Source organism: Megalops cyprinoides, chromosome 1 (genome assembly GCF_013368585.1).
Source record: "Megalops cyprinoides isolate fMegCyp1 chromosome 1, fMegCyp1.pri, whole genome shotgun sequence".
NCBI lineage: Eukaryota > Metazoa > Chordata > Actinopteri > Elopiformes > Megalopidae > Megalops > Megalops cyprinoides.
The window spans coordinates 12392766-12416182 of record NC_050583.1 but is presented as its reverse complement, the minus strand read 5'-3'; the positions used below and the strand labels follow the sequence as shown (position 1 = coordinate 12416182).

Genomic DNA, 23417 nt, shown 5'->3' with positions numbered 1-23417 from the left:
AGGATGCTACCTTATAAGGGGGCTCACTTCTAAGGATGCAGGTAGCAGGCAGCTGACTTAGCATTGGGACACAGCCTATATCTGTGGCTTTAAGTGCTACCTGTTTGACTGTAGTCACACTATGGCCCATTGTACAACCCATTGCTGTAAAGAGCATGAATTCTGACAGGGTTGGGGAGCAAGAGAGAGAGAGAGAGAGAAAAGAGAGACGGTGAGACAGAAAGAGACAAAGAGAGGAGTAAGTTCAGGTGCTGACTGGATCGTGAGTGACACGCCCCGCTCTCTCCTGACTGATAGTGCTGTAACGGCACAAGCGTCAGTCAGCGAACGCTGCCGGCGACAGAGGGGCACCGCCGTGGCGCGGCGCGGGTGCAGCCCGCCGAGCTGCCCCTCCCTGCGGACGTCACACGCTCGGGCGAGCAGCGCGCCTGCCGCGCATCGCTCAGACCCCCGCAGACGGAGGGGAGACATCGATGACAGGGCCGCGGGGCATTACTGGCGATCTGTCCTTTTCCGCCAGAGCGAGAGGACTGGCGCGAAGCAAAGCGATGAGTTGATAAGGAGCTTGGATAGCGGTGTGTGTGTGTGTGTGTGTGTGTGTATGGGGGGGGGGGTGGGTGCTGAAGGGCAGACTGGGAATTGAGCAATTCAGACTGTTCCAAAAAGCAGCTGATGCACTCAGCCAGGCAAGTCATGCTTATCGATGGCAGACGCCGATAGGGCCTGCACTGGAGCCACTAGGAGAGCCCTGGAGAGAGCAGAGAACGCAGACTGTGAAACAGAGGCAATCCTGCACGCGGAGAAGACTGGACTCAGAAAGCCAAAACAACCAGTGGGAGCTGAATGAGTCACCTCAGAGGTGCAAAATGAGGGAGAGACCTTAGGCCTTCATCACATCCAGGCCTTTAAACTTAACCTGTCCAAGGTCAATAACTAGCCAGATCTTTAGAAACAGATGAGTTCGTGCAACTGGAGCCCAATCTTTAGGACCAGTTGAATTACAGCTGTAGGAGTCCATTCTTTAGGACCAGATTAGTTTGATCAATTGGAGCCCAGTCTTTAGGACCAGATGACTAAGAGCAGTAGTGGTCCACTCTATAGGAACAGATAACCTAGAACTGTTGGAGTCCACTCTATAGGACCACACGACTTAGTGCAGTAGGAGTCCAATCTAAAGGACAGATTACTTAGAGAAATCGGACTCCACTCTATAGGACCAGATGAGTTAGAGCTGTTGCTGCCCAATCTTTAGGACCAGATGAGTTAGAGCTGTTGCTGCCCAATCTTTAGGACCAGATACCGTAGAACTGTCGGAGCCCACTCTATAGAACCAGATAGCTTAGCGCAGTAGGAGCCCATTCTATAGAACCAGATAGCTTAGTGCAGTAGGAGGCTTCTCTTTGGGCATGTTCCTCAGGATGCAACTCTGTGTAAGGTTCTGGTCCTCCCCCCCTCTTGGCTGGGTGAACAGACCTCCCGTCCTCTGGACTCTTTCAGATGTCTCTCCTCACTCTCTTATTTCTCTTTCCAAAGCGCAGCACTGAAAGACTCCATGAGTATGAGACCATGCCTGTGATCTGTGTTGCAAAAAAAACCCTTCAATTACATATTCCTCCTTCCCCTCTCTACGTGCAGAGCTATAAATAGCTTCATGGCAGATAAAAGAGTGTGTCTGTTCCCTTCCCTCGTGCTCCATCTCTTGCGCATTCCCTCCCTCTCTCTCTCTCTCTCTCTCTCTCTCTCTCTCTATCTCTCTGACTCACTGTGGATCTTTTAGCACTCCTGGTCCATATCGTTCCAGGGGTCAGCGTTCCACCAGCGCGGTGACCTCATACCCCTGCTCTCCGGCACAATGAAGCCAGCCTGCACTTCTGCCTTGATAAGCACAGGCTGTTCAGGACAACCACCCTCCCTTGCCAACGATACCATCCTTCTGTCATCGTGAGCGGTCACTGAATATGGGCAGACCTGAGGTGCGTTCAAATTGGGAAAACTGAGGCGAACGTTCCAGGAGAACGGGTTTTCTTTAACATTTAAAATTTGAACGGTTTTGTGTGAACATCCAAATTGTTCGGTCTCCCTTAGTCCAGCGTCCGTGTCTGTTCGCCGAGAACTACCTCCTCAGACCGCTTGTGTGTGTTCGCAAGCGTTCACAGCGAATTCAAAGCAAATGGAAAACTGCTTGAAAATGTTCGCAAACGTTTGCCTTTGTTTGCTAGTTTGAATGCACCTCAGGTCTCTTAACGTGATCACTACGTGCCAGTATGTGGCACTGTGTAAGAATTGGGACGGGTCTCTATTTACAACAGCTCTGTCTACTGCCATGAAGAGACCAGAGGAAAGTTAATACAACACACACACACACACACACATATATACATATATATGCTTTATGATGACAGAACATTTATACTCTCCCAACAACTTTTCTCTTCCCCATCCATTCCCCCTAAAGACAAATGTTTACACGCCCTGACAGAGTAATACTCAGCTTGCTTTCTGCCGGAAAGTGCCATTCAAAAGCTGAGGGAAATAGCGGAGACACAGGGAACGGGGGAGAATTCCTCACTGCCAGACAGAGCAGGTTAGATTGATGCTTAAAGGAGGCGCCCTCAAACTGCTGCCTGATATCCTCAAACAGCAGGGAGCACAACACAGCCGGCGACAAGCATCTCCCGCTAAAACTCCATGGATGGGCCGTTCCACTCTGTCAGAGAGGCACTGTTCCCCTCCCTCACCTTCTGACACATCCCACACCTCCCTCATAGATTTCCTCTTTTCCTTCCTCCTTTGCTATCCTCTCGCCTCCTTTTCAGTTTTTGCTTTCCTTAACCTGTTCTCCCCTTGGCACTGGTTTCCTCCCAGCTTCCACAACCTATCATGTAGTCCATCCATTTTTTGCTTGATATCTTAACCCTCACTGCTTCCTCATCTCTCTGTTTCTTCAGGTTCTTTCCTTCGCTCCTCCATCCTCCATCCTCCACAGTGTGGCTGTCTTTCAAGTTCTGCCTTTCCGTCTTCTCTCTCTGCCCTTCTCTCTTTCTCTCTCTCTCTCTCTTTCTCCTTTTGCAAAATCTGTTCATCAATCATCCATCTCTCCATCATACAATCTTAATTCAGCTGAGGAAAATGGTGCCGCATCAGCAGGTCTGCAGAGAGTGGGGAGAGGAGAGAGAGAGAGAGAGAAAGAGAGAGAGAGCAAAAAGAAGGGAAGGACCAGCATACAGTAGAAGAGGGGAGAGAGGATTGCAGTATTTTTATTCTTCACTGGTGAGTGGGCTCACTGAAAGTAGGTTACTGTCAGTAGACAGATCCACTATTCCACACATACTTCACACTCTTCACAAAAAAACACTCACACACATGGCTTCAACACACAAGCAGAGCAAGCATGTGCCTGACACACACACACACACACACACACACACACACACACACACACACACACACAGCTTCAACTCACATACGTACATAGACATACCAAACATGTATCTAACACACACGCACATGTCCAATAAACACCACCCTTCCCTCTCCCCAGGGGTGACTATCACCCCAGGCAGGAGACTGATCTGCTGATCAGCACTAATCTGGTTTACTGGACTGGGCGGTCCCAACTGAATCCACTTCCTGACCACTACCATTTTCTGTTGAACTTCGAGACCGCAGGTGTTCCCACTGCATAAAGCCACCATACAGACTATTACAGCAACAATTACGCCTTGCAACGGTCAATGATGACGTTGCCATCTGAATCTACAATACAGTGGCCTCCTCAGCCATGCTGCATACACAAACTACTCTAGAGTGGGTTAAGGGCCTGCCTGCTCCTACTGACACTGCAATAACACTGGCTGGGAGACACCTTTGACTGGATGCAGGGAAATAAAGAACCGCTGGCCCCTGTCACCCCCCATTTCCATCCTCTGACCTCTGACCTCTGACACTTGACCCTGATGCTTTATGTTTAGTGCCATACCAGAGAGATCATGGCCATTCTGGAAGTGGAAGAGGGAACACACAGAGCAGAACATTTTTGGTCCACAACACCATTTACCTTTCGAATACAGCTGCCAACCAAAAGGAGACACATCCGTGTGTAAACTAAAGACCAAACACGAAGGACGATAATATTTGCTTTCCGCGCGTCTTTTCCGCCATACGCTTACGTGACGGCGCACTGACTCACTGCTCAGTCCCCGCGCGAGACGGACCGCTGCGCATCAATATATACGGAAACGTCTGCGACGGAGCTCCTGGTCGCATTGCAACGACTCAGTCAAGACTCATAAAAGAATCCGCGGTGACGGCTACACGGTTGCAAGGCCAGATTAAAAAACATCAGAGATATGAGCAGCAGCAGAGCACGGCCCGCAGCGCGCCTCCATTGCGCTGCTCACAACACAGCACTTAAATCGTGCGCCGAAATCATCTGGATGAGCTTACAGATGCAGGCGCGCAATTCTGAACGCGGCACTGCCGACCAACAGGCGTGCACCATACTGCATCCGCCATTGCTCAGCGCCGTGCTGTAACTAAACCGCTGTGCCCTGCTGGAAAGGCCTGCGCTGTGCAGCCTGTCTCAGCGCCACCGCTGCCAGCGTGGTGACAAACCCGCACCCAAGCCGCGCGGCGTTTCAGCTTGCTTTAATTAACCGCCGCGTATTCTCAGGCACCGACCGCCCCGCCGCCAAAATGTAAATATGAATCGATTTCCCCGTTACGCTTTAAGGTCCCGGGCTGTTTGTTTTCTGATACTATCTGGCATCGGGAGGCTCGGCGGTGAATAATTAATGAGAGCGATGGGTTTTTTTCCTTCCGCCACTCCCACGGTAAGTGTGCGTGTGTGTGTGTGTGTGTGTGTGTGTGGAGGGGGTAGGGGGGCAGAGACATTACATCATCATGCATTATACATGCAAGCATTACAGTTCCTTTTCCTTAGCAAACACCCGCCCCGCGCTCACCATCTTAGACTCACACACTCGGCGCCCATTTACAGGGCTGTATAACCAAGCCGTCGAATCCGGGAGCGGACAGCAGGGTCCCGCAATGCATCCGAGCACGCCAAGCGCAACTACAACGCAACGTGCCTGACGGCCCCAATCTGTTTCTTTTTTCTTTTTTCTTTTTTTTTATGAGCCAGGTACGCCCACGGAAAAAGGCACCTCCGACCTGGACCATCCTCCTCGCAGTGGCAGGAGGACCACCGCCAGGTCGCCGAGCTGCCAGTCCTGGAAACGGTACAGAAGCGCGCATGGCATGGGAACATCCTGTCCCGGACAGGCGGGCCCGCTTTACCGCCCTCCGCACCTGCCTTCGGCTTGGGAGTGGCAGTAAAAATGGGCCCCATCACCCTGCGTAAAAACGGGAGTTAATGAGCTCTTCGCTCAGTTAAGGAAGGCTCGTTCACGGTGGTGCGACAGCAGAATAACACAAACAGCTCTTGCCGAACACATTGTTGCGCACCTTTTCCTCCCTTTTTTATGACATTGCTCATGGTGACGTGGGGAAACAAAACCTCCAGCACCTCTCCCGCTCTACAGCTCATTTACATGTGTGAATGAGACTGTCCAAATTCCTCATTCCAGAGTCACAAAAAACAGGCTTTTTCCGCTTGACTCTCTTAAGTGCAAAAAGGAGGTTGAGCCAGTGGAGACCCAACCTGGGCCAAGGTATGCTTGGAGACAGTGTAAATAGGACATAAACACTTCTACTCTGAACTGCAGCTGAGTACAGCCTAGTGTAAGCATAAAGCATATCACTAACTTCACAAAGTTACAAAAATCATTCGCTTAGTCATTTAAAGCATACCTGTACTAGAATTTAGTCAACTAGCGTAAGTATAGTTTGGAATAATCAAATAAGGAAAGTAAGGATCTGTCACAATGGGACCGGGATTACAGGCACAGTTCCATGTATAACACCCTCCCAGCAAGCCTAGGATGCAAGCCTAAGATAAGCCCCTGCTTCAGCTTTTGGACTCAGTCTAAGCGCCATTAACCTTGGAGGCAGGAAAACCGCTGCAGACACACGTGTCACTAATCACCGCTAACGCTAAAAGCATCGGGACTGCTGGCCTAAGCACTATCACGCCAACGCCTTCCTTCATTTTACGGCATGGTCGGGCTCGGTTTCCGCGGTTCTCAGTTTACACGCATTTCTCCCCTCCGGTCGACTCCGGTTGGCCCCCGTTTTCATTGGAAGATTTTCAGGGCTGGGTAGTAAATCCCCATTTGGGATTGGAAAACAATACTGTCAATTAACGGGTGCTGACCCCGGCCTTGGTTCACGAGAGGGAAAGGGAATATTGACCACTGTAACTCATCTGCGGGAGCTGCCGTCTGTGCCTCGCAGGGCCTCGGTCAATGATCAGCTGTTTACAACGAGAGGCAGTTGAATGCTATGGCTACAGTGTTTTTGTGCCAAACGCCCTCTGTTCACAAAATATTGATTAATTAAAGAAAACTCAAGTCAAACTGATCGTCTTTGTACTTGAAGGGCTGTGTTGCCTTAAATGACAACATCTTTACAGGAGTGAGGAGATCACAGAATAACACTCAGGGTAAATGAAAGGGGATTCTCCACTGATCTTGTTTATGAAACATTTTAATCAAGCAACACTTCAAATTGTATTTGTTATTAAAGTTCATGTCATTAAAGCTCAAGCTGTAGTATGAGCCACAATTATGTCTGTAGGTGTAAGTGCCACTTTTATGGTATTAATGCCATAACGCCATAAAAGTCACTTACACAGCATGTATAATGTCAGGCCATGATTTATTAATATTAATCTCGTGGGTGTTACATGGTGGTGTGTGGGTATGTCCAACGCACTGATTTGTCATCTTTTTCTTGTAGTTGTGAGTTTGTGTAACCTGGGGTGATGTTCCTGGTCGCTGACCAGGTGATGACATCACTCTTCTTATACCACATCTTTTTCAGAGAATTATTGATCCAAAAAAACAACCACATTTTTACATTCATCATTACCCCTGTGGTGTAATTAATGTGGAAAATGGAATACGGTATTTCCGCTGGCGCTAGAGCTTTCAATGGGATTTGGAGGAATTTTCTGATGAATGAAATAGCAGCAGACCAGCCTACCTCAGTGTGGTACAGCCCTGTGGAGAGGGTGTGTGTTAGATCTGCTGATTGAAGTGGCCAGAAACAGTGGTAGGGAATTACTCAATCCAGAACGACTGATGGCACAGTCACACACACCTCTCACATGCGCGCACACATGCACCTGTGTGTGCACGTGCACACAGACACACACGCACACACACACACACACATACAAGCACATGCGTCCACATTAAAGTATAAACTAACACATATACGTGACTGTCTTTCTCTCTCATACACACACACACACACACACACACACACACACACAAAAAACATATGCACATGTAGCCAATCACATAAAAAGAAATGCAGGCAAGGAAGCTCGAAATACACAAGTGGTAATTATCAGGATGAAACAAGCCATGACCGGCTCGTCCTCCTTCATCTTCCCAGAATTCACAGCCCGGGATCAGACCCCGCCCACTCCCCTAGAGACATGGACAGAAGAGGACAAACCCTAACAGCAACAAAGCGCTCTTGTTCTCCTAGATTCCTCTCACCTCATTCTTCCTGCCTCCTCCTTTCTCTCCTTCAATTACCATGCAGAGATACAGCGCTATCCATGAATGATGACCTTTCACCTGTGTTCATCACCCAAAGATAATATCCACACACATGCTTAGTCTGATATAGGACAATCCCAGTCCTATACCCTGTCTCTCTCTCTCTCTCTCACACACACACACACACACACACACACCACTGACACCCTGCCCCAACCCACATATTATTAAAAAAGCGAGAGCTGACCTACTCTAGCTCTACCAATGTCTCCATCCAGTTCTGAAGGGCATTTGCTTCTCTGTGGACAGCAGCATGGCCCAAGTCTCCCGGAGTGGCCTGAGGTAGCCCTGGAACAGTGCACGCACGCAGGCCAGTGCCCGTTTTAATCCAGGGCGGTGGCTAAATAAAGCTCTGGTCAATACTGATCATGGGAGAGCAGAGAGCTTGTCTCGCTTACAACTGATAAGGGAGAGAGACAGGCACTAGCACAGGTGCGCATACTTGCATACACATGCTATGCAAACGATAGAGATAGATGAGGAAAAGCACTGTTTGTGGGGGAAGAGTTCTTCCTTGTTACGAGGAAAACACTGTCCCTTAAAAGTCAATTTTGATAAAATGTCCCCAATCACAACATCACTACATTGTCAGTGTCAATTATTTATTTGTTTGGGAGATACCCTCATCTATGGCGACAAAGCTTAAATTTCTGTACTATCCGTCCATTACATCTGGATATTTAAATGGGCAATTTAGTCCAAGTACTCTGCCCGAACATACAAAAACAATGTGTTCCAAGCTGCAGCCAGCATTCAAAGCAACCTTCTGGTTACAGGTAAACCCGGTTTGAAGTCCAGTTCACAGGGCATACGCATGAGCAGGTACAGTAGGCACAGCAGCAGAGACAGCAGGTTTGTGTGTCTGGCAGCGGATACGTGTTATGCCAGCAGCGCACGCATGAAAGATCACTCCATCATCACTCCATCCACCTGCTCCCCGGGCACAGATAGCCAGCAACACAGCTGGCCTCTTCCGCCACACCGCCACTGTCTCTGAATAATTCAGCCACCATAAGACAGACAGCGAGATGCAGACAGATAACTGTCACAGACAAGCTCTATACAGATCAGATACACACACGACACCCCACACAGTCAGAATCAAGGGTCAGCAACACATCCTTATTCTGCTCCATTCTTTCTTTTTGTCTTCTGCCACATCACAGTTACAGTTTCACTGACCCACATCTTAAGAGACCAGCTGAGGAACAGTGCTGGATCAGCTGACTCACCAACACTTCGGTTGCTCTGCTGACCGCAGACAGAATGGACACACCTGGTGAGAAGCAAGCAAGAGAGACCCCAATACTACCACCTGCGGGAAAGACTGGTGTCTCCTCACACCCCCCGACAGCCTGACCTGTGGGCCCGAAAGGCTGGCTGACCTTACTGGATCAGGGAAGGACGACAAAATTAGATTACATTGCTATGGCGTACAGTTACTGCAGCTGTTGAACAGTGACTGCCCAGATGGGATTAGTCACTGAGATTCATTTCTCATTCTTTCCTCCGGGAGAAAACAACCTCTCATGCACACTGAGATCAGTAACAAATCTCTCCCAGGGTCTCTCAGTACTCTCACCACACGTACATGTCAAAGACATGGCTCCTTATAAATGTCACTGTGGCCCGTTTTGGCCCGTTTAGAAAGCTTCTACACAGCATAAGAGGCAAGGGTGAGCAGTAGATGTGAGCGCTGAACTCGCTCCGTTTCTCCGCAGAAAGGTGAGGCCGTGCCCTGGTGATGGAGCGGCCCCCGCTCACACCCACGGAGGGACTGAGCCACAGCCTGCCCGCACAGATGGTGTGTTCACCGCACTGCTGTCGGGGGTCTCCCAAAACACCCACATGACCAGCCCTCATCCTCTCCAAAGCACTCACTCGCACATGAGTGCGCGCGTATACACACACACCCACACACACACGCACGCGCACATACACACACACACACACACACACACGAGAATCCCTTATCCTCTCCAAAACTCACTCACACAATTTAGTCCACATGCACAGAGAAAAACACAAATGCAAGTAACTATTATCTTCATCCGTATCATCAAGCTATGATCTACACTGATGAGCCAAAACATTATGACCACTCACAGGTGAACCGAATAACGCTGATCATCTCCAAACAAGGGCACATGTCAAGGTCTGGGTAGATTAGATGGTAAGCGAACAATCAGGTCTCGTAGTCAACGTGTTGGATGCAGGAGAAATGGGCAGGAGTAAAGACCTGAGCGACTTTGACAAGGGCCAAGTTGTTATGGCCAGACGACTGGGTCAGAGCATCTCTGAAACGGCAAGGCTTGTGGGGTGCTCCTGGTCAGCAGTGGTGAGAACCTACCGACAGTGGTCCGGGGAGGAACAAACCACAAACCAGCGACAGGGTGTTGGGCGCCCAAGGCTCATCGATAAGCGAGGGCAACGAAGGCTATCCTGTCTGGTCCGAACCGACATAGGGTCTACTGTGGCACAAGTCACAGAAAATTTTAATGATGGTTACGAGAGGAATGTGTCACAACACACAGTGCATCGCACCCTGCCGTGTAGCGTAGCCACAGACTGGTAAGAGTGCCCATGATGACCCCTGTCCATCGTCAAAAGCGCCTACAATGGGCACGCGAGCGTCGGAACTGGACCTTGGAGCAGTGGAAGAAGGTTGCCTGGTCCGATGAGTCCCGTTTTCTTTCAGACCACGTGGATGGCCGTGTACGTGTGCACCGTTTACCTGGGGAACTGATGGCACTAGGATGCACTGTGGGAAGACGAAAAGCTGGTAGAGGAAGTGTGATGCTCTGGGCAATGTTCTGCTGGGAAACCCTGCGTCCGACCATTCATGTGGACGTCAATTTGACACGTGCCACCTACCTAAACATCGTTGCAGACCAGGTACACCCCTTCATGGCAATGGTTTTCCCTGATGGCAGTGGCCTCTTTCAGCAGGATAATGCGCCCTGCCACACTGCACACCTTGTTCGGGAGTGGTTTGAGGAACATGATGAAGTGTTCAAGGTGTTGCCCTGACCTCCAAATTCTCCAGATCTCAATCCAATTGAGCATCTGTGGGATGTGCTGAACCGACAAGTCTGATCCACAGTGGCTCCACCTCGCAACTTACAGGACTTGAAGGATCTGCTGCTAATGTTTTGATGCCAGATACCACCATCAGGGGTCTTGTAGAGTCCATGCCTCAGTGGGTCAGTGTTGTTTTGGTGGCACATGGAGGACCAACAGCATATTAGGCAGGTGGTCATAATGTTTTGGCTCATCAGTGCATATTCTAACTGGAATTCACATTCAGACTCCAATAAATTCCTCTTCGCTTCATTGTACTTTTGGCAAACCCTGGAGTTGTGAAACCTGAATCCTAGTTGTTACATTCAAGAAAATCACACCTTAATATGTACACATACATTATTAAGTGTCCATATCACTACACAGACAGCAAAAAAATTAATTATGCCTTAGAAATGTATTTAAATGTGTCTTCTGTAGTTCTTATGCACTGTACTTAAAATATTGTAACTTCCCCTTAACCAGTGCCACAGGACCTCTTCCTCCCCTTCCGCTCCTCCTCCTCCTGCACCGCTGCTGATCACGTGTGCAGAAATGTAAGAAAAACTGCGATGGCGTTTCCACGCCCCTGGCCCCCCCCCCGATCTGAGGTGCGATACGAGGAGGAGCCGCTGAGGCAGACCAGAGCCCTTCTCCCTTTCCGCTCACATAATCAATGGCCAAGGCAAATGGCGCAGACATGGCGAGAAGGAAACGTCTCCGTTCACACCCTCTCTCAGTATCGCCTCACAGAGTCACAGCTACTGTTCACCACAAAATACAGAATCTAAAATAACGTGCACATTCAATCAAAAAAAAAAAAAAGACTGCAATTGACCGTTTTTCGAAAAGGACCGTTTCGAGTGGTGATACAGCGCGGCGGAGCACTCCTGCTAAAAATCATAATCTGTTGGCCGCGTGAGAAAGGCAGAAAAATGGCAAACCATTACGGTTAAATACCACGGGTTCCGCTGAATAAGGAAAATATTTTTGCACGTTAACGACGCGGTTGACACCTCTGCTCGGCGCTCGGCACTAGCCCACTTTCCCAGCTCTCCTCACTCCAGTTCCGACACGACACACTGCTGCAGCCGAGGACAGAGCAGGCCGAGGACTGCAGAGGTGGGAGATCCAGCTCAAAAGCAATAGCACTGGGTCCATTTCCCTGCCTGCTTTTCCATACCGCAAAGCACACCAGTCCAGACACTCTCTCTCCCCCTCTCTCTCTTTCTTTCTCTCTCTCTCTCTCCCTATCTCTCTCTATCTCTCTCCCTCTCTCTCTCTTTCTCTCTCTTTCTCTCTCACACACACACATACACAAACACACACACACACACACACACACACACACACACACGCACACAAACACACGGAGGGAGAGAGAGAGAGAGGACATTAACAAGCAGCATTCTCTCAAATGGCTGCCCTACATCTTCACCAAATGAGAGAGAGAGAGGGGAGAGAAAGAGAGGAGATGCAGGGAGGCAGGAACCAGAAAGGGTAGAGAGAAGAAATGTGGAGGAAGATGGTGTGAGGAGAAAGGAGAGCAGCTGGTGGGGATGAAGAATTAAAGAGGAGGAGAAACAGTGAGGGAGAGAGGAGAGAGGGGTGATGTGGAGACGCAGGATGGGGGAGGGACTGGATGTGGAAAGATGAAAAGACAAGACTGCAGATCCGACTGCCTCAATGACAGAAACGGAGAACAAATATCCCAAATGTGTGCGAGAAACATGGATAGACAGACAGAGAGAGAGAGCGAGAGAGAGAGAGAGATAGGAAACCGAAACCTAGAGTGATATGCTGGACAGTGTCAGAATAAATTACAACAGAACAGTAGTTTTCCAAATTTTATCATATTCATATTCTGTAATTTCAAAGCTAAACCTCTTTGTCTGAATTATAACCATTGCTTACAGACCTTGGGCTTAAGCAGATACATGACCTGAGTTTGAAACCAGAAAAAAACCAGTAGAATGACAGCAGTGAAAGGATGGTGCATCTATATTGTTATTTAGGTCTATATTCCCATCTGTCAGAATCAAAGCTGCCATTGAAATCAGTTGGTGTGATTTTGATTATTTACATTTAATCTGTAGCAGTGGTTCCCTGGCCTAATTTTTTATACTGTTCAAAGTGTAAATACGTTATGCATATGCATGCTACTTTATATGCTAAAAGAATGCATTTGCGCAGGTGACTGCTGTGGTTAGTGCACCCCCCCCCCCCCCCTTCAGCACGCTGACAGAAACTCCCCTGCAGTGGAGGGGCTGTCCCCGCCACTGACTCCAGCACACAGCAGCCCTCGCGGTGCAGCCACTCCACTTACCAGCAGACACCATCTAGCTGGAGAAAGGCCAATAAATAATTTAGATTCTGCAGATTGAATGTAGATCACTGACTCCACCAGAGGAAAGGAGAAAAAAAAAACACTGTAGCTGCTCACGAATCTCTCTCTTCACTCACTCTCTTCTCTCCCTCTCTCTCTGTCTCTCTCTCTCTCTCCTTCATCTTTCCCTCTCTCTCTCTCTCTCTCTTTTTTCTCTCGATTTCTCTCTCTCTCACACCCCTTTCTCTCTCTAGAACCTTTTTTCTTTCACAGGCATGCATGTGTAGTGGATATTCCAACTCATGCAAATATGCACAATTGCATACGCTCTCTTTACTCACAGCAACATGTATGCAAACACACATAAGCATGCGCACACACACAAGCACACACACACACACACACATCTGTGCTGCCACAAACGTGCTCACGCACACAAAAATGTCAGGAAACCCCTTGTGCCGATCACTAACGATGGCAACAGCATGTACACACAGCGTTGCCACATCTAAACATCACAAGTTCAGTCTGAGCTACGGAGCCCGAGATATGCTCTAGTCTGAGGCTGCACCAGTGTCAACTGCCAGGGCAAAGGGAACCATTTCACTTAGCATGTGAGAACAGACTCCTCGTCCCTGTATAAACGCACCTCTCCTTCACACAGACTGGAGACACAGCGACCAAAAGATTTGATTTCCTCTGCACTCAGTTTGGGGAAGAACAATTCATCCAGCCCTACAGATGGCTCGAAGTGACCTGGCCATTTGCACTCTGGCAAGAATCTCCACATCCACCTTTTCTCCTTTCGTTTGTTCTCAACTGGCGTTTGTTATATAGACAGACACCCCGCTACAGCTGCGTTAGCCAGGAGCTATCAACTGCTCACACTGAGGAGAAATACAGTGTGCGCCGTACTCTCCTTTCCTGTAGGTACTGTAGACCTGGGCATTCCAATTTTTTTTTTTCCCACGTGTCAAAATAACTGCACACACACACAACCCTGTGCAACATTTAGACTCATGTGGATGTCTGAAGAAGGGATACAACACACATTTTTCACAGTACACTGTCTTGCAGCACACCTCGACCCATGTCTCAGCCCACAGCGTGGGAACCGTTACGTCACACAGTGGGATCACGTATGTTTGCCTGAGCTGAGTAGACCGAAGGGAGACCTGGAGGCAACGCAGGCCTTTATGCTGTTATGGTGTGGCACATGTCCGACGACACCGCTGAACAGTCAGGCTGTACAGTCAGCCTCCCGCTCGTAAAGGGGTAAAACACGCTGTCGTGCAGATGTGAATTACACTGCTTATCTGACACGAAGGGCGTTAATTAGAAGTGATTCATGAGCAACAATTTCAGCGGCACACTTCTAAGATCGTGGAGGACCGCTCGCTGGGAGGAAACGACGGATGGGTGGAGGAGCACGGCCAGGTCCGAATTGACCATAACAGCACAGGAATACCTCTCTGTTAAACGTGTTCAGACCCATTCAGAAACATTATGCTTCCATTTCCTGCTGAAATATTTTTGATGCAATTTTCATTGAAATGTTTAAGCGGTGGGACTATCCAATCAGAGCCTGACTGAAACAAATGACATGACTACATCCTAACCATGGTGACTATACTGGCTCAGAGCTGTAATGCAGAGTTATAATGGAAAGAGTGTGTGTGCGTGCATGTGTGTGTGCGTGTGTGTGTATTTGCGTGAGCGCGTATGTTGTATGTGAACTGGGGTGAAACACAGACAGATAGGCAAAGAAAGACAGACAGAAAGAAAGAAAGACAAAATTAGGAGAAGGATCCGGAAAAGCAAGACAGAGACAGAGGGGTACAGAGTGAGTCGTGAGCAGGAGAGTAGTGAGAGCACTCCTCGAGCCGTTTCTGCAGCCTGACTGAGCTAGCAGATGGCGGCAGGCGATGGTGGCATTCGGGGGGAGGGACAGTGCTCCCTTCCCTGGCACGCTGAGGCCTTGCCACTCCTCATAACTTCAGCTTCCACACGAGCTGCGCCATTTCTGCTGCTCAACCAGACTGCCTGCCGCCAGACCTCCCAGCCATGGCGCAGATCAGGAGCCCAGATCAGGACATCGTGATCCGTTATTCGCGACAGCCTCGACGGAATGGCAGCGATGGCCCTGTGATTCCTTGTACTGCATCCAAACAAAGATGGAGGACGTCAAGATGTTCTGTGTCCTGCCGCTACGATACTGAGCACAATGATGGGAGGGAAAGGTGGGAAGACCTGGTCCTCCAACCACAGCTGTGCTGTTCTCATCAATAGGACTTAAGATCAAGGAAGCTTCTCTGAAAGTTCTCATTCAAGAATTCCAAAAATGACTCATAGCTTCAGGAGCACCACATGGGCACAACTTTGGGCACAAGATAGCGGGCAGGGATGTGCACTGGAATGTCTGAACTGGTGAGGAGATGGACTTCCCAAAAACAGGGAAAGTGTTGAGCACTGGGATACTCCATGGCACGTGGTAAAAAAAAAAAATAATAACAGCGCAATGCAGGAGGAAGGGATGGGTGTGGGAGCGCAGCCAAGGCAGACGCACCACCATCCCCAACGCAAACGTGCTCGCATATGTCTCGCTGTTTCTCCTGCTGTCTGTGCCGTGCTTCTGAGCGGCTGAATCCATCACGCCGAGCGTCATACCCCGGGGCACGGCAGGTCACACGTGCCACACGCAACAGCAGCTACGGACCTAAATGGCAGCCCTGAAGCTGAGAGATCTCTCCGGGCGAGGTTTCTGCGTCTTTGGAAGGCTTGCTGCCTTCTCCCGCAGTACTGAGTTCTACATGGCTACCACTGCATTCTCACTGACCATGCAAAGAGCCAGGAAATCAGTGACAGATGAACAACCAGAATGACTGCTCTTTCATACGCTGGCCTTGATTTTCAAAAAAAAAAAGCTCCATATTCCCCAATAGTCTGTGCACAAACACTTGGTTGAAGGTAGAGCAGCAGAGTGGTGGAAGAAAATATCACAACACCGCGATATGAGTAAAGCTCACAAGAATCGTTATGATGGTGACTTGTTATGTATAAACCAGTGGTTTTCTGGAGGAAAACCTTGCATTTGAAGAGGGCTAGATTGCCTGAACAAGACCAGCTCAATGCTGCTCAGTGCTGTTGTGAGTAGCACAGGAGGAACTTGGCAATTTTGGTATTTTTGCTGCTCTTTTTTTCTGCACTGCGAGAGCTACAATAAGTTCATTGCCTTGCTGCCATGCGTCTCGCAGTAATAAACCATGGCTATTATATTTTAGTTTACTACAGGTGTGCTCCTTTGAGTTTTAGAGTGCCACTGCTTCACATGGGACAATCATTATTTTACTCTCAGTTCTGATATTGATCTCAGCTTGTCAAGCAAGGTACACACGGACAACAATGCTTGGCCCCCTTTTTGGCAAAAAACCAACCACAGGGTTTTACACACACACGTACATACACACACACACACACACACACACACACACACACACACACACACACACACACACACACGCGCACACACACACACACACACATTATTTTACTCTCAGTTCTGATATTGATCTCAGCTTGTCAAGCAAGGTACACACAGACAACAATGCTTGGCCCCCTTTTTGGCAAAAAACCAACCACAGGGTTTTACACACACACGTACATACACACACACACACACACACACACACACACACACACACACACACACACACACACACACGTGCGCACACACACACAATCACACATTGACGCACGACGCCACCAGTGTCACCGCACATGGCTTTGCACTTGCACAACAATGTAATGTGCCAACAGATGGTCACAGAGAGATGCCCTGCTCTCTGGGACATAAACACAGCATCATAATCTCCAGTGATCATATTCATAACCCATCTCTGTGCCACACTCGTCCTCTACCCCCACCTCCAAACCCTCACCTTCTGCCAGGTTTTCACTGATGCAAGCATCCTTCTGTGACCCTCTTACAAAGTGAGCCACTACCTTCCAGTGTAGCACAAGAGCACATAACTGCAAGCAACTTCAGCTGCAATAAGCTTTCTCCTAGCTAGCTGTCACAGTAACTAAACCTGAATAATATTACAATGCAAATTGAATTTTGTAACATAGTCTCAATCACTCTCCAAAACAATAATAATGACAATGACTACAGGTCAGGTGTTTAGAAGCTGCTCTTTTATGCAAATATAATCTGATCAAAGGTTGCCTATTATTGTGAGTTTAGAGAATTGCAATGGTCTAAATGACCCACCTAACATCTTTGAAAAGATCAGACCTTGCCTGCCTGTGGAAGACTGCATGTTGAAAAATGCTGCAGTGTGCCTTGCTGAGTATATGCATACCAGCAAAAGTACTGCTTGCTCTGTGATCTCCACACTAGAGCACGATACTGCCACACTTTCCTAATGAAAATCTCACTGTAAGAGTGAGGTTGCTGCCTGATTTTTTCCAGTGAGACCCTGGTCCAATAAAATTCCACGATGTCTACCAATTTCAAGATGGTGACCAATATCACTGCTACATTCAACAAAATGACACGGATGGGTATTGGCTTCATGCCTTTTTTGAACAAATTTCAGTTCCATTTCAGTTCAACCCCCATATTTTTTCATATTCATCATTTTTTTTCTGTCAGCTTAGCTCTAAGATGTTTTGTAACAGAAATCAAGAGAGGAACCTTTTTAAGGTTCTCTCCACCACTGCCCATAAAAGAGTTTGAACCTTGTTAAGAAGCTCCCTAAGAAATGGCTTTGCTTGGTCACACAAGCACAGTGGCATGTGGGCCATGTGTTCAGCAGAGAGGTAAGGACAGCAGCCAAAAGACACACTGCCCTTAAATCAACTGTTTCAGCACATGTGTGTAATATCCTTTGCCTCACGTTGAAATGGTTGAAAAAAACGTGTGGCACAGTGGCACAGTCAGAGCTGGACGAGGGATTCTGTGAGACAAAAAAAGAACAAAGAAAAATACACCCCATGTTCCAGAACATCTCCACAGAATCCGCGTGCAGTGCGGCTCTATGACTAATATGACTTTGGTTTGATGCCTTCAAAGCTGGCCTCGTTTGTGCTAGTGAGAAGGCTCTGATTTAACGCACAACTTTCTCAGAGGTAAGGGAGACGGAGAAACATGCACACACACACACACACATACACACGCACACCAAACACGCGCGCACACACACGTGCGCGCTACCAGTGAGCACACGCGCGCTGGATCAGAGCCATCTTGTCCTTGCCCTCACATTTGCAATACACTCTTAATGAGGAGTGAGGACTTGGGCCCGCGCCACATGCTCTTATGCTGCCCTGAGCAGTAAAAATTGCATTTGCCCTTTCTCTCTCCCTCCATCCTTTCCCGCTTGTGTATGGCGCTGAGGCCACACATGCTGACATCAGCAACCAGCCATTAAGCGCCAATGCACCGCCTTGCCAAAGCCAACACGCAGCCTCCGTTTCTCCAACACAGGAAAACGCCTCCTTGCCTGTCTGAAAATTTAAGACACCTAAAACATGTCTCCCCACATCTCCAGGGCCAAAGGATGCCTTCACCTTCTCTCGAAACACAGCTCCCCACTTTAATAGCTAAAAACTAGCTCAATAGCTAGCTAATAGTTAAAAAGCTAAAATAGCTAGCTAATGGCTAAAAAGCTAAAACATGTCCCATCAATACTGAAACACGCCTCCCCACTCCTCCAAGCACTAAAACATGCCTCTGTAGCGCATGAAAACTGAAACACTCCTCCCTCAATGTCTCCCAAAATATGCCTCCTAGCCTCTCAAAAAACCAAACCATGCCTCTCAGCGTCTCTTAAATCCAACCCAGGCCTGCAAACCTCTCCAAAACTGTCACACCCCCGTCCCCACCTCAGCAGCACTAACGCACCTTCTTCATCCTTCCCAGCATCCTCAGCACCTCTATACCGCCCCCTTTCTTTCCGGCCTCGGCAGTGCTGACACGCTGCCTCTGCCAGTGGAGTGCCAACTGTCCACACATCCAGCCTCTCCGGAGGCAGCACATACAGCAACAAGCATGCCACTCACAAACATCACTCCTCCCACCCCTTCGGGTCACTCACTACCACACATGGTACACACACAAGTACATACATGCGTGGTACAGACACAGCACACATACACATGCAGTATATGTGCATACACACACATATATATGCACACATAAAAACACACACATACACAAGCATCCATACAACTCTTCTAAAGAAGAAAACTCAGACCAGTATTGAGGCGGTGCAACAGCCATAAAAGCCCTTAACGATATATTCCTGTATATTCCAGAGCTTACTGTACATATGTACAAATCAGATGATATCCTGAAAATAGTGAAGCAACTGGGAGGTCTCGTACTTGGCACTATAAAGCATATACCATAAAATGAAAATAATGCTAACAGTATGCATACATATAATCAGAATAGTAATACTGGCACTTAATTATTAATAAGTATCCTTTTCTCACTGTTATTGATATTATTATCAGTTATTATTACCAGTGGTACTGAGCATTATTGTCATAATCGTGCCTTCAGGTTCAGCAACGTTGGCCATGAATTGAACTCAAAAAACATTTAACTAATAATGAAACAGCAGAATACTAATAGCATCAATATCATGTTAGTACACTTAAAAGAAGATGTAAAAGGTTGATTGCGTGCAAACTGTATTGCCGCCAGCAGAACATCACAGTACAGTACCTTGAAGCAGGCCCCTTTCTGTTGCTTGATTGGATTAAAAAGGATATGGCCATTCGGTGATCTTTTTGGCGTATTTTCTCACCACGTTGTCTTCGCTGAAGAGAAACAGGGACCGGTTGACTGTCAAGCAGTTCTGACGGACGGGTATCGGGTTGTAGAGGGCCATGGTTCGGGCTCGCTGGGCCATCGATTGCTTGTACATCCTTTGGGCTCCAGGCGGGCCGCCCTGCCTGCTGCCGCCTCGGCCGGGACCCCCCTGGCCAGGTCCCCCGCCATACCTGGCCGGTACTTCGTCTCCAAACCGCGCCATTCTATAGACACCAAACGCCAATCGTTACGAAGCAGCCGAGAAGGAGGTGAATTTTCAATGCAACCACACCACATTACACCCCATCTACTTCAGGACACGATAAACATACAAAGGTTTTGTTCTTCTACATCTTCATGACAGACGCTTTCAGTAAATACAAAATAACGCAAGACGACCATAGAGCGAATCTTGGTGTGTAGATACAGTAGCCGATAGACGTGAAAACCAAAGCCCTGTGGTTGGCTGACTGTTGGTCCGCTTATGAGAACATAATAGTTCCTTTTCAAAACAGCTTTGTCTTGAAAACAAAAACGAACATATTCCACTATATGAATTGAAAAAAAATATGTCCTGTCTTTTCCAAGCGGATTTCACATTCGTTTTATTTTTACAAAAACGTTTCCTCTAGGTAAGCCAGGTCGAAGCCCACTTGCTTGTTCCTTGGTGTATTAAATAATAACTGTAGTCATAGTTATGAAAATAACTTAGACTGTACATTAATAAAATAAATATAATCATCCAAATAAAATTAATGAAAAAAAAAACACTTTTCACTGTGGCATCGTAGATGTGCTTACAGTTGCTTCCTTTGTATTTTTGTGAGATAAAAATAGAAAAGAAAAAAATAGGAAAACCTTTAGTTATTAATGTATTTGTGTATCATCCGCGATGTTTCACACAGTACGGCAATATTCTGCCTCCCGCCGCCTACACTCGGATTGCACACAAACACATCACCGGGCTTCCCTGCAGATGGACCTCTGTGACATTTGTGGATGTTCGTTGATTAAAGCTGGTTTGCTTTCCGGAATTTGACGCTTTTAAATTTTCGTACGTTGAACCGTGTAAATACGAGTATGTGGTTGCATTCGATATTTTCACGGATGGGGCGACACCATCTCTGCCACAATCATCATCTACACTTCAGGGCTAGTAAAAAAATCCAGGTGCAATAAAATCCGAGGGAGAAGCATACGGGCATTGAAAGTAGCATCATCAATCCAGAGGAAACGGCAATAACGACCGGAGTCTCTCACAGCCTAGCATGTTCTCCTCTCCCAGGATGGGCGCAGCAGCGGAACCGCAAACCATCCCCACCCCGCAGTCCTCCGCACCCTAACCCCGGCAGTCTTGTCCTGCCTGTTCGCTTTAGGTTCTCACAGTCCGATAACCCTCCCGCGGGCTTTACACCTTCGAGATCAGCCTGGGAAACCGAACCCGAGAGGGAGAGAAGCGCGTGCGAGTGCCTCTGATCAGCTGGCAGGTTGAGCTACAATGAGCATCTGATCAATTTAACGCTCCCCTAGCGCCGTCCACAAATCTCTGGCCAGCCCTTGCAGCACATGATGCGCACACCCCCCACTGATTCGCTTATCCGCTCTCCCTTTCCAACACGACTCGCGCCCTCCGCCAAGAGCCAAAAGCACCAAACCAAGTACGCTTCCCCCTTTTTCTCCTCTTTAACAGATAGACAGTGAATGTATTCAGTGTTTCGGTACTCCACAGGGCTACGTCTAACAAGTCGTGGCACCTGGTCAAGAGGGGGGGGGGGGGGGGGGGGGGGGGGTAAACAATCCTCAGACAGTAAGCATATTTTTTTTTTCTTCGACAGGCTGGTAAGTAGTGTCGATTTTCATCCAAGTTGGTATGAGATTGCAAATAACAGTTTGCGGCATTAGTAACATCGTGAACAGACATGCAGCTTCGCCTGCTGACTTGACCGAAAACGCTATTCTCCAGGGCCCTGTGCTGTTACGTGCCTAAAAGCTGCGTGGAACTTCAATGTTTTTTTTTTTTTTTTACATATCCCAATTGAAACACAAATTACTAATTTAGTTGCCTTTTTTGCCAGAAAATCGCCTGCAAGGAAGTTCTTAGTGTACTTTCAAAATTCCTTTTTTTCTTAAATCTCAAATCTCATTCAACTGAATGAACCAAAAACGGTTCATTCAGTTGTGGCCTTTTATTTATAATGTGGAAGAAAAACATTGATGAGAATGGCTTTACAGGATGGCGGCAGAGTGAACAGTCCCCTCAGCTCGTCACATTTCTGCGTATCCCATTACTCATTCCATAGATGCTCTTATCACTGCCAGATATTTTGCTCCCCCGGTGCACTGCCAGACCGTAATTTCAACAGGTGATTCGTAAAGCACCATGTCGGGCCTCGGGACAGTTCTGTTGTAAATAGCCACTGGATGAGTTTCCAGTTGAAGAATCGCTCCTAAAGTTCAGGGTCCGATTTAGCTCTCTCCTCACACCGCATTCGGCCCCGTGTCCTCATTCTCCGACCTAATTAAGTCCAAACTAACGCACGCAGGCCTCGACAGTGCACACGCCTGTAAAATAGTGGAATAAATTGTAGCCATTTTATTGTAGAGGAGCCATTAAGTAAATGTATGACAAGGCTGTTATTTCACGGTTGCCTACCTTAAAGCATTGTTTAATTGTTAATCTCCTATAGTAAATGTGCAGACCTCTAAGTAACGTAAGTAAGGTGCAGTGTGTGTATGAAAGCGTCTGGCGGTTGAGTCAGTAGTAGCATTCCTTCCATTTACATTTATTCGTTTGGCAGACGCTTTTATCCAAAACGATTTACAAGTGAGGCAGAGTACAACGCAAATTCCGAACCTCATTCAGAACCTCAAGATTCAATTTCCCACAAGAAATTTTTGCAAATGTTTGCAAACACTGCATTTCCGGCCCTGTGCGACTCCGAGTGTGTGTGATTTCCTGTCAGTCGAGAGAGAAAGCGGACACATTAAAGCTCATTAATGTTCTCCGACAGACTCTGTTTTTTTGCCGCGACTCTGATGCCTTGAATTGCGTGTGCCTATCAGTACTCGACATTTCCACACCCTCTTTCACACCGTAAAGGACTGGGAAGCAAAGGGAACTGTTACCTCAACCGTTTTTCCCCCTGGTATCACGTGTATAGAAGCTGTTACCAAGGCACTTGTGGGAAAATCCCATTTTTTCTCAGTTTTATTACCGTTATTTTAACATTGTCGTATTAATATCATTATATGAATGTTGTTATACTCGAACGAAGTGGGACTGCGGGTCAGCTATGGCCGTCACGTGTCAATACCTACTTGTCCCGTGTCGTTTCCCGCAATAAAGCAAGTGCCGACTTCGGTAACCGCACGCTTTAGTGTCGGGGTCAACACGTATCTGGTCAGCCGCACGTACACGTAATGCTTAAAGCAGCTGTGGCGGCAAGGCTGGTGTTCGCATGTGGCCAGCTGTCTACCTCCTGCCTGCAGTCGGTGTATCACACCCAGCCCAGAAGAGGCT

At 47.9% G+C, this 23417-nt stretch overlaps 1 protein-coding gene across 10 annotated transcripts in view; it reads right to left on the bottom strand.

Moving 5' to 3' along the window:
* Nucleotides 1-21463, bottom strand: part of cacna1ab (calcium channel, voltage-dependent, P/Q type, alpha 1A subunit, b) — a 108598-nt gene extending 87135 nt beyond the window's left edge. For all 10 annotated transcript variants that reach the window (XM_036521839.1, XM_036521864.1, XM_036521890.1 and 7 more), the window contains exon 1: nt 19858-21463. In XM_036521839.1, coding sequence (XP_036377732.1) covers nt 19858-20120 — 263 coding nt within the window. In that variant the 5' untranslated portion in view covers nt 20121-21463. The remainder of the gene's footprint in view (nt 1-19857) is intronic.
* Between the last annotated feature and the right edge of the window lie 1954 nt (nt 21464-23417).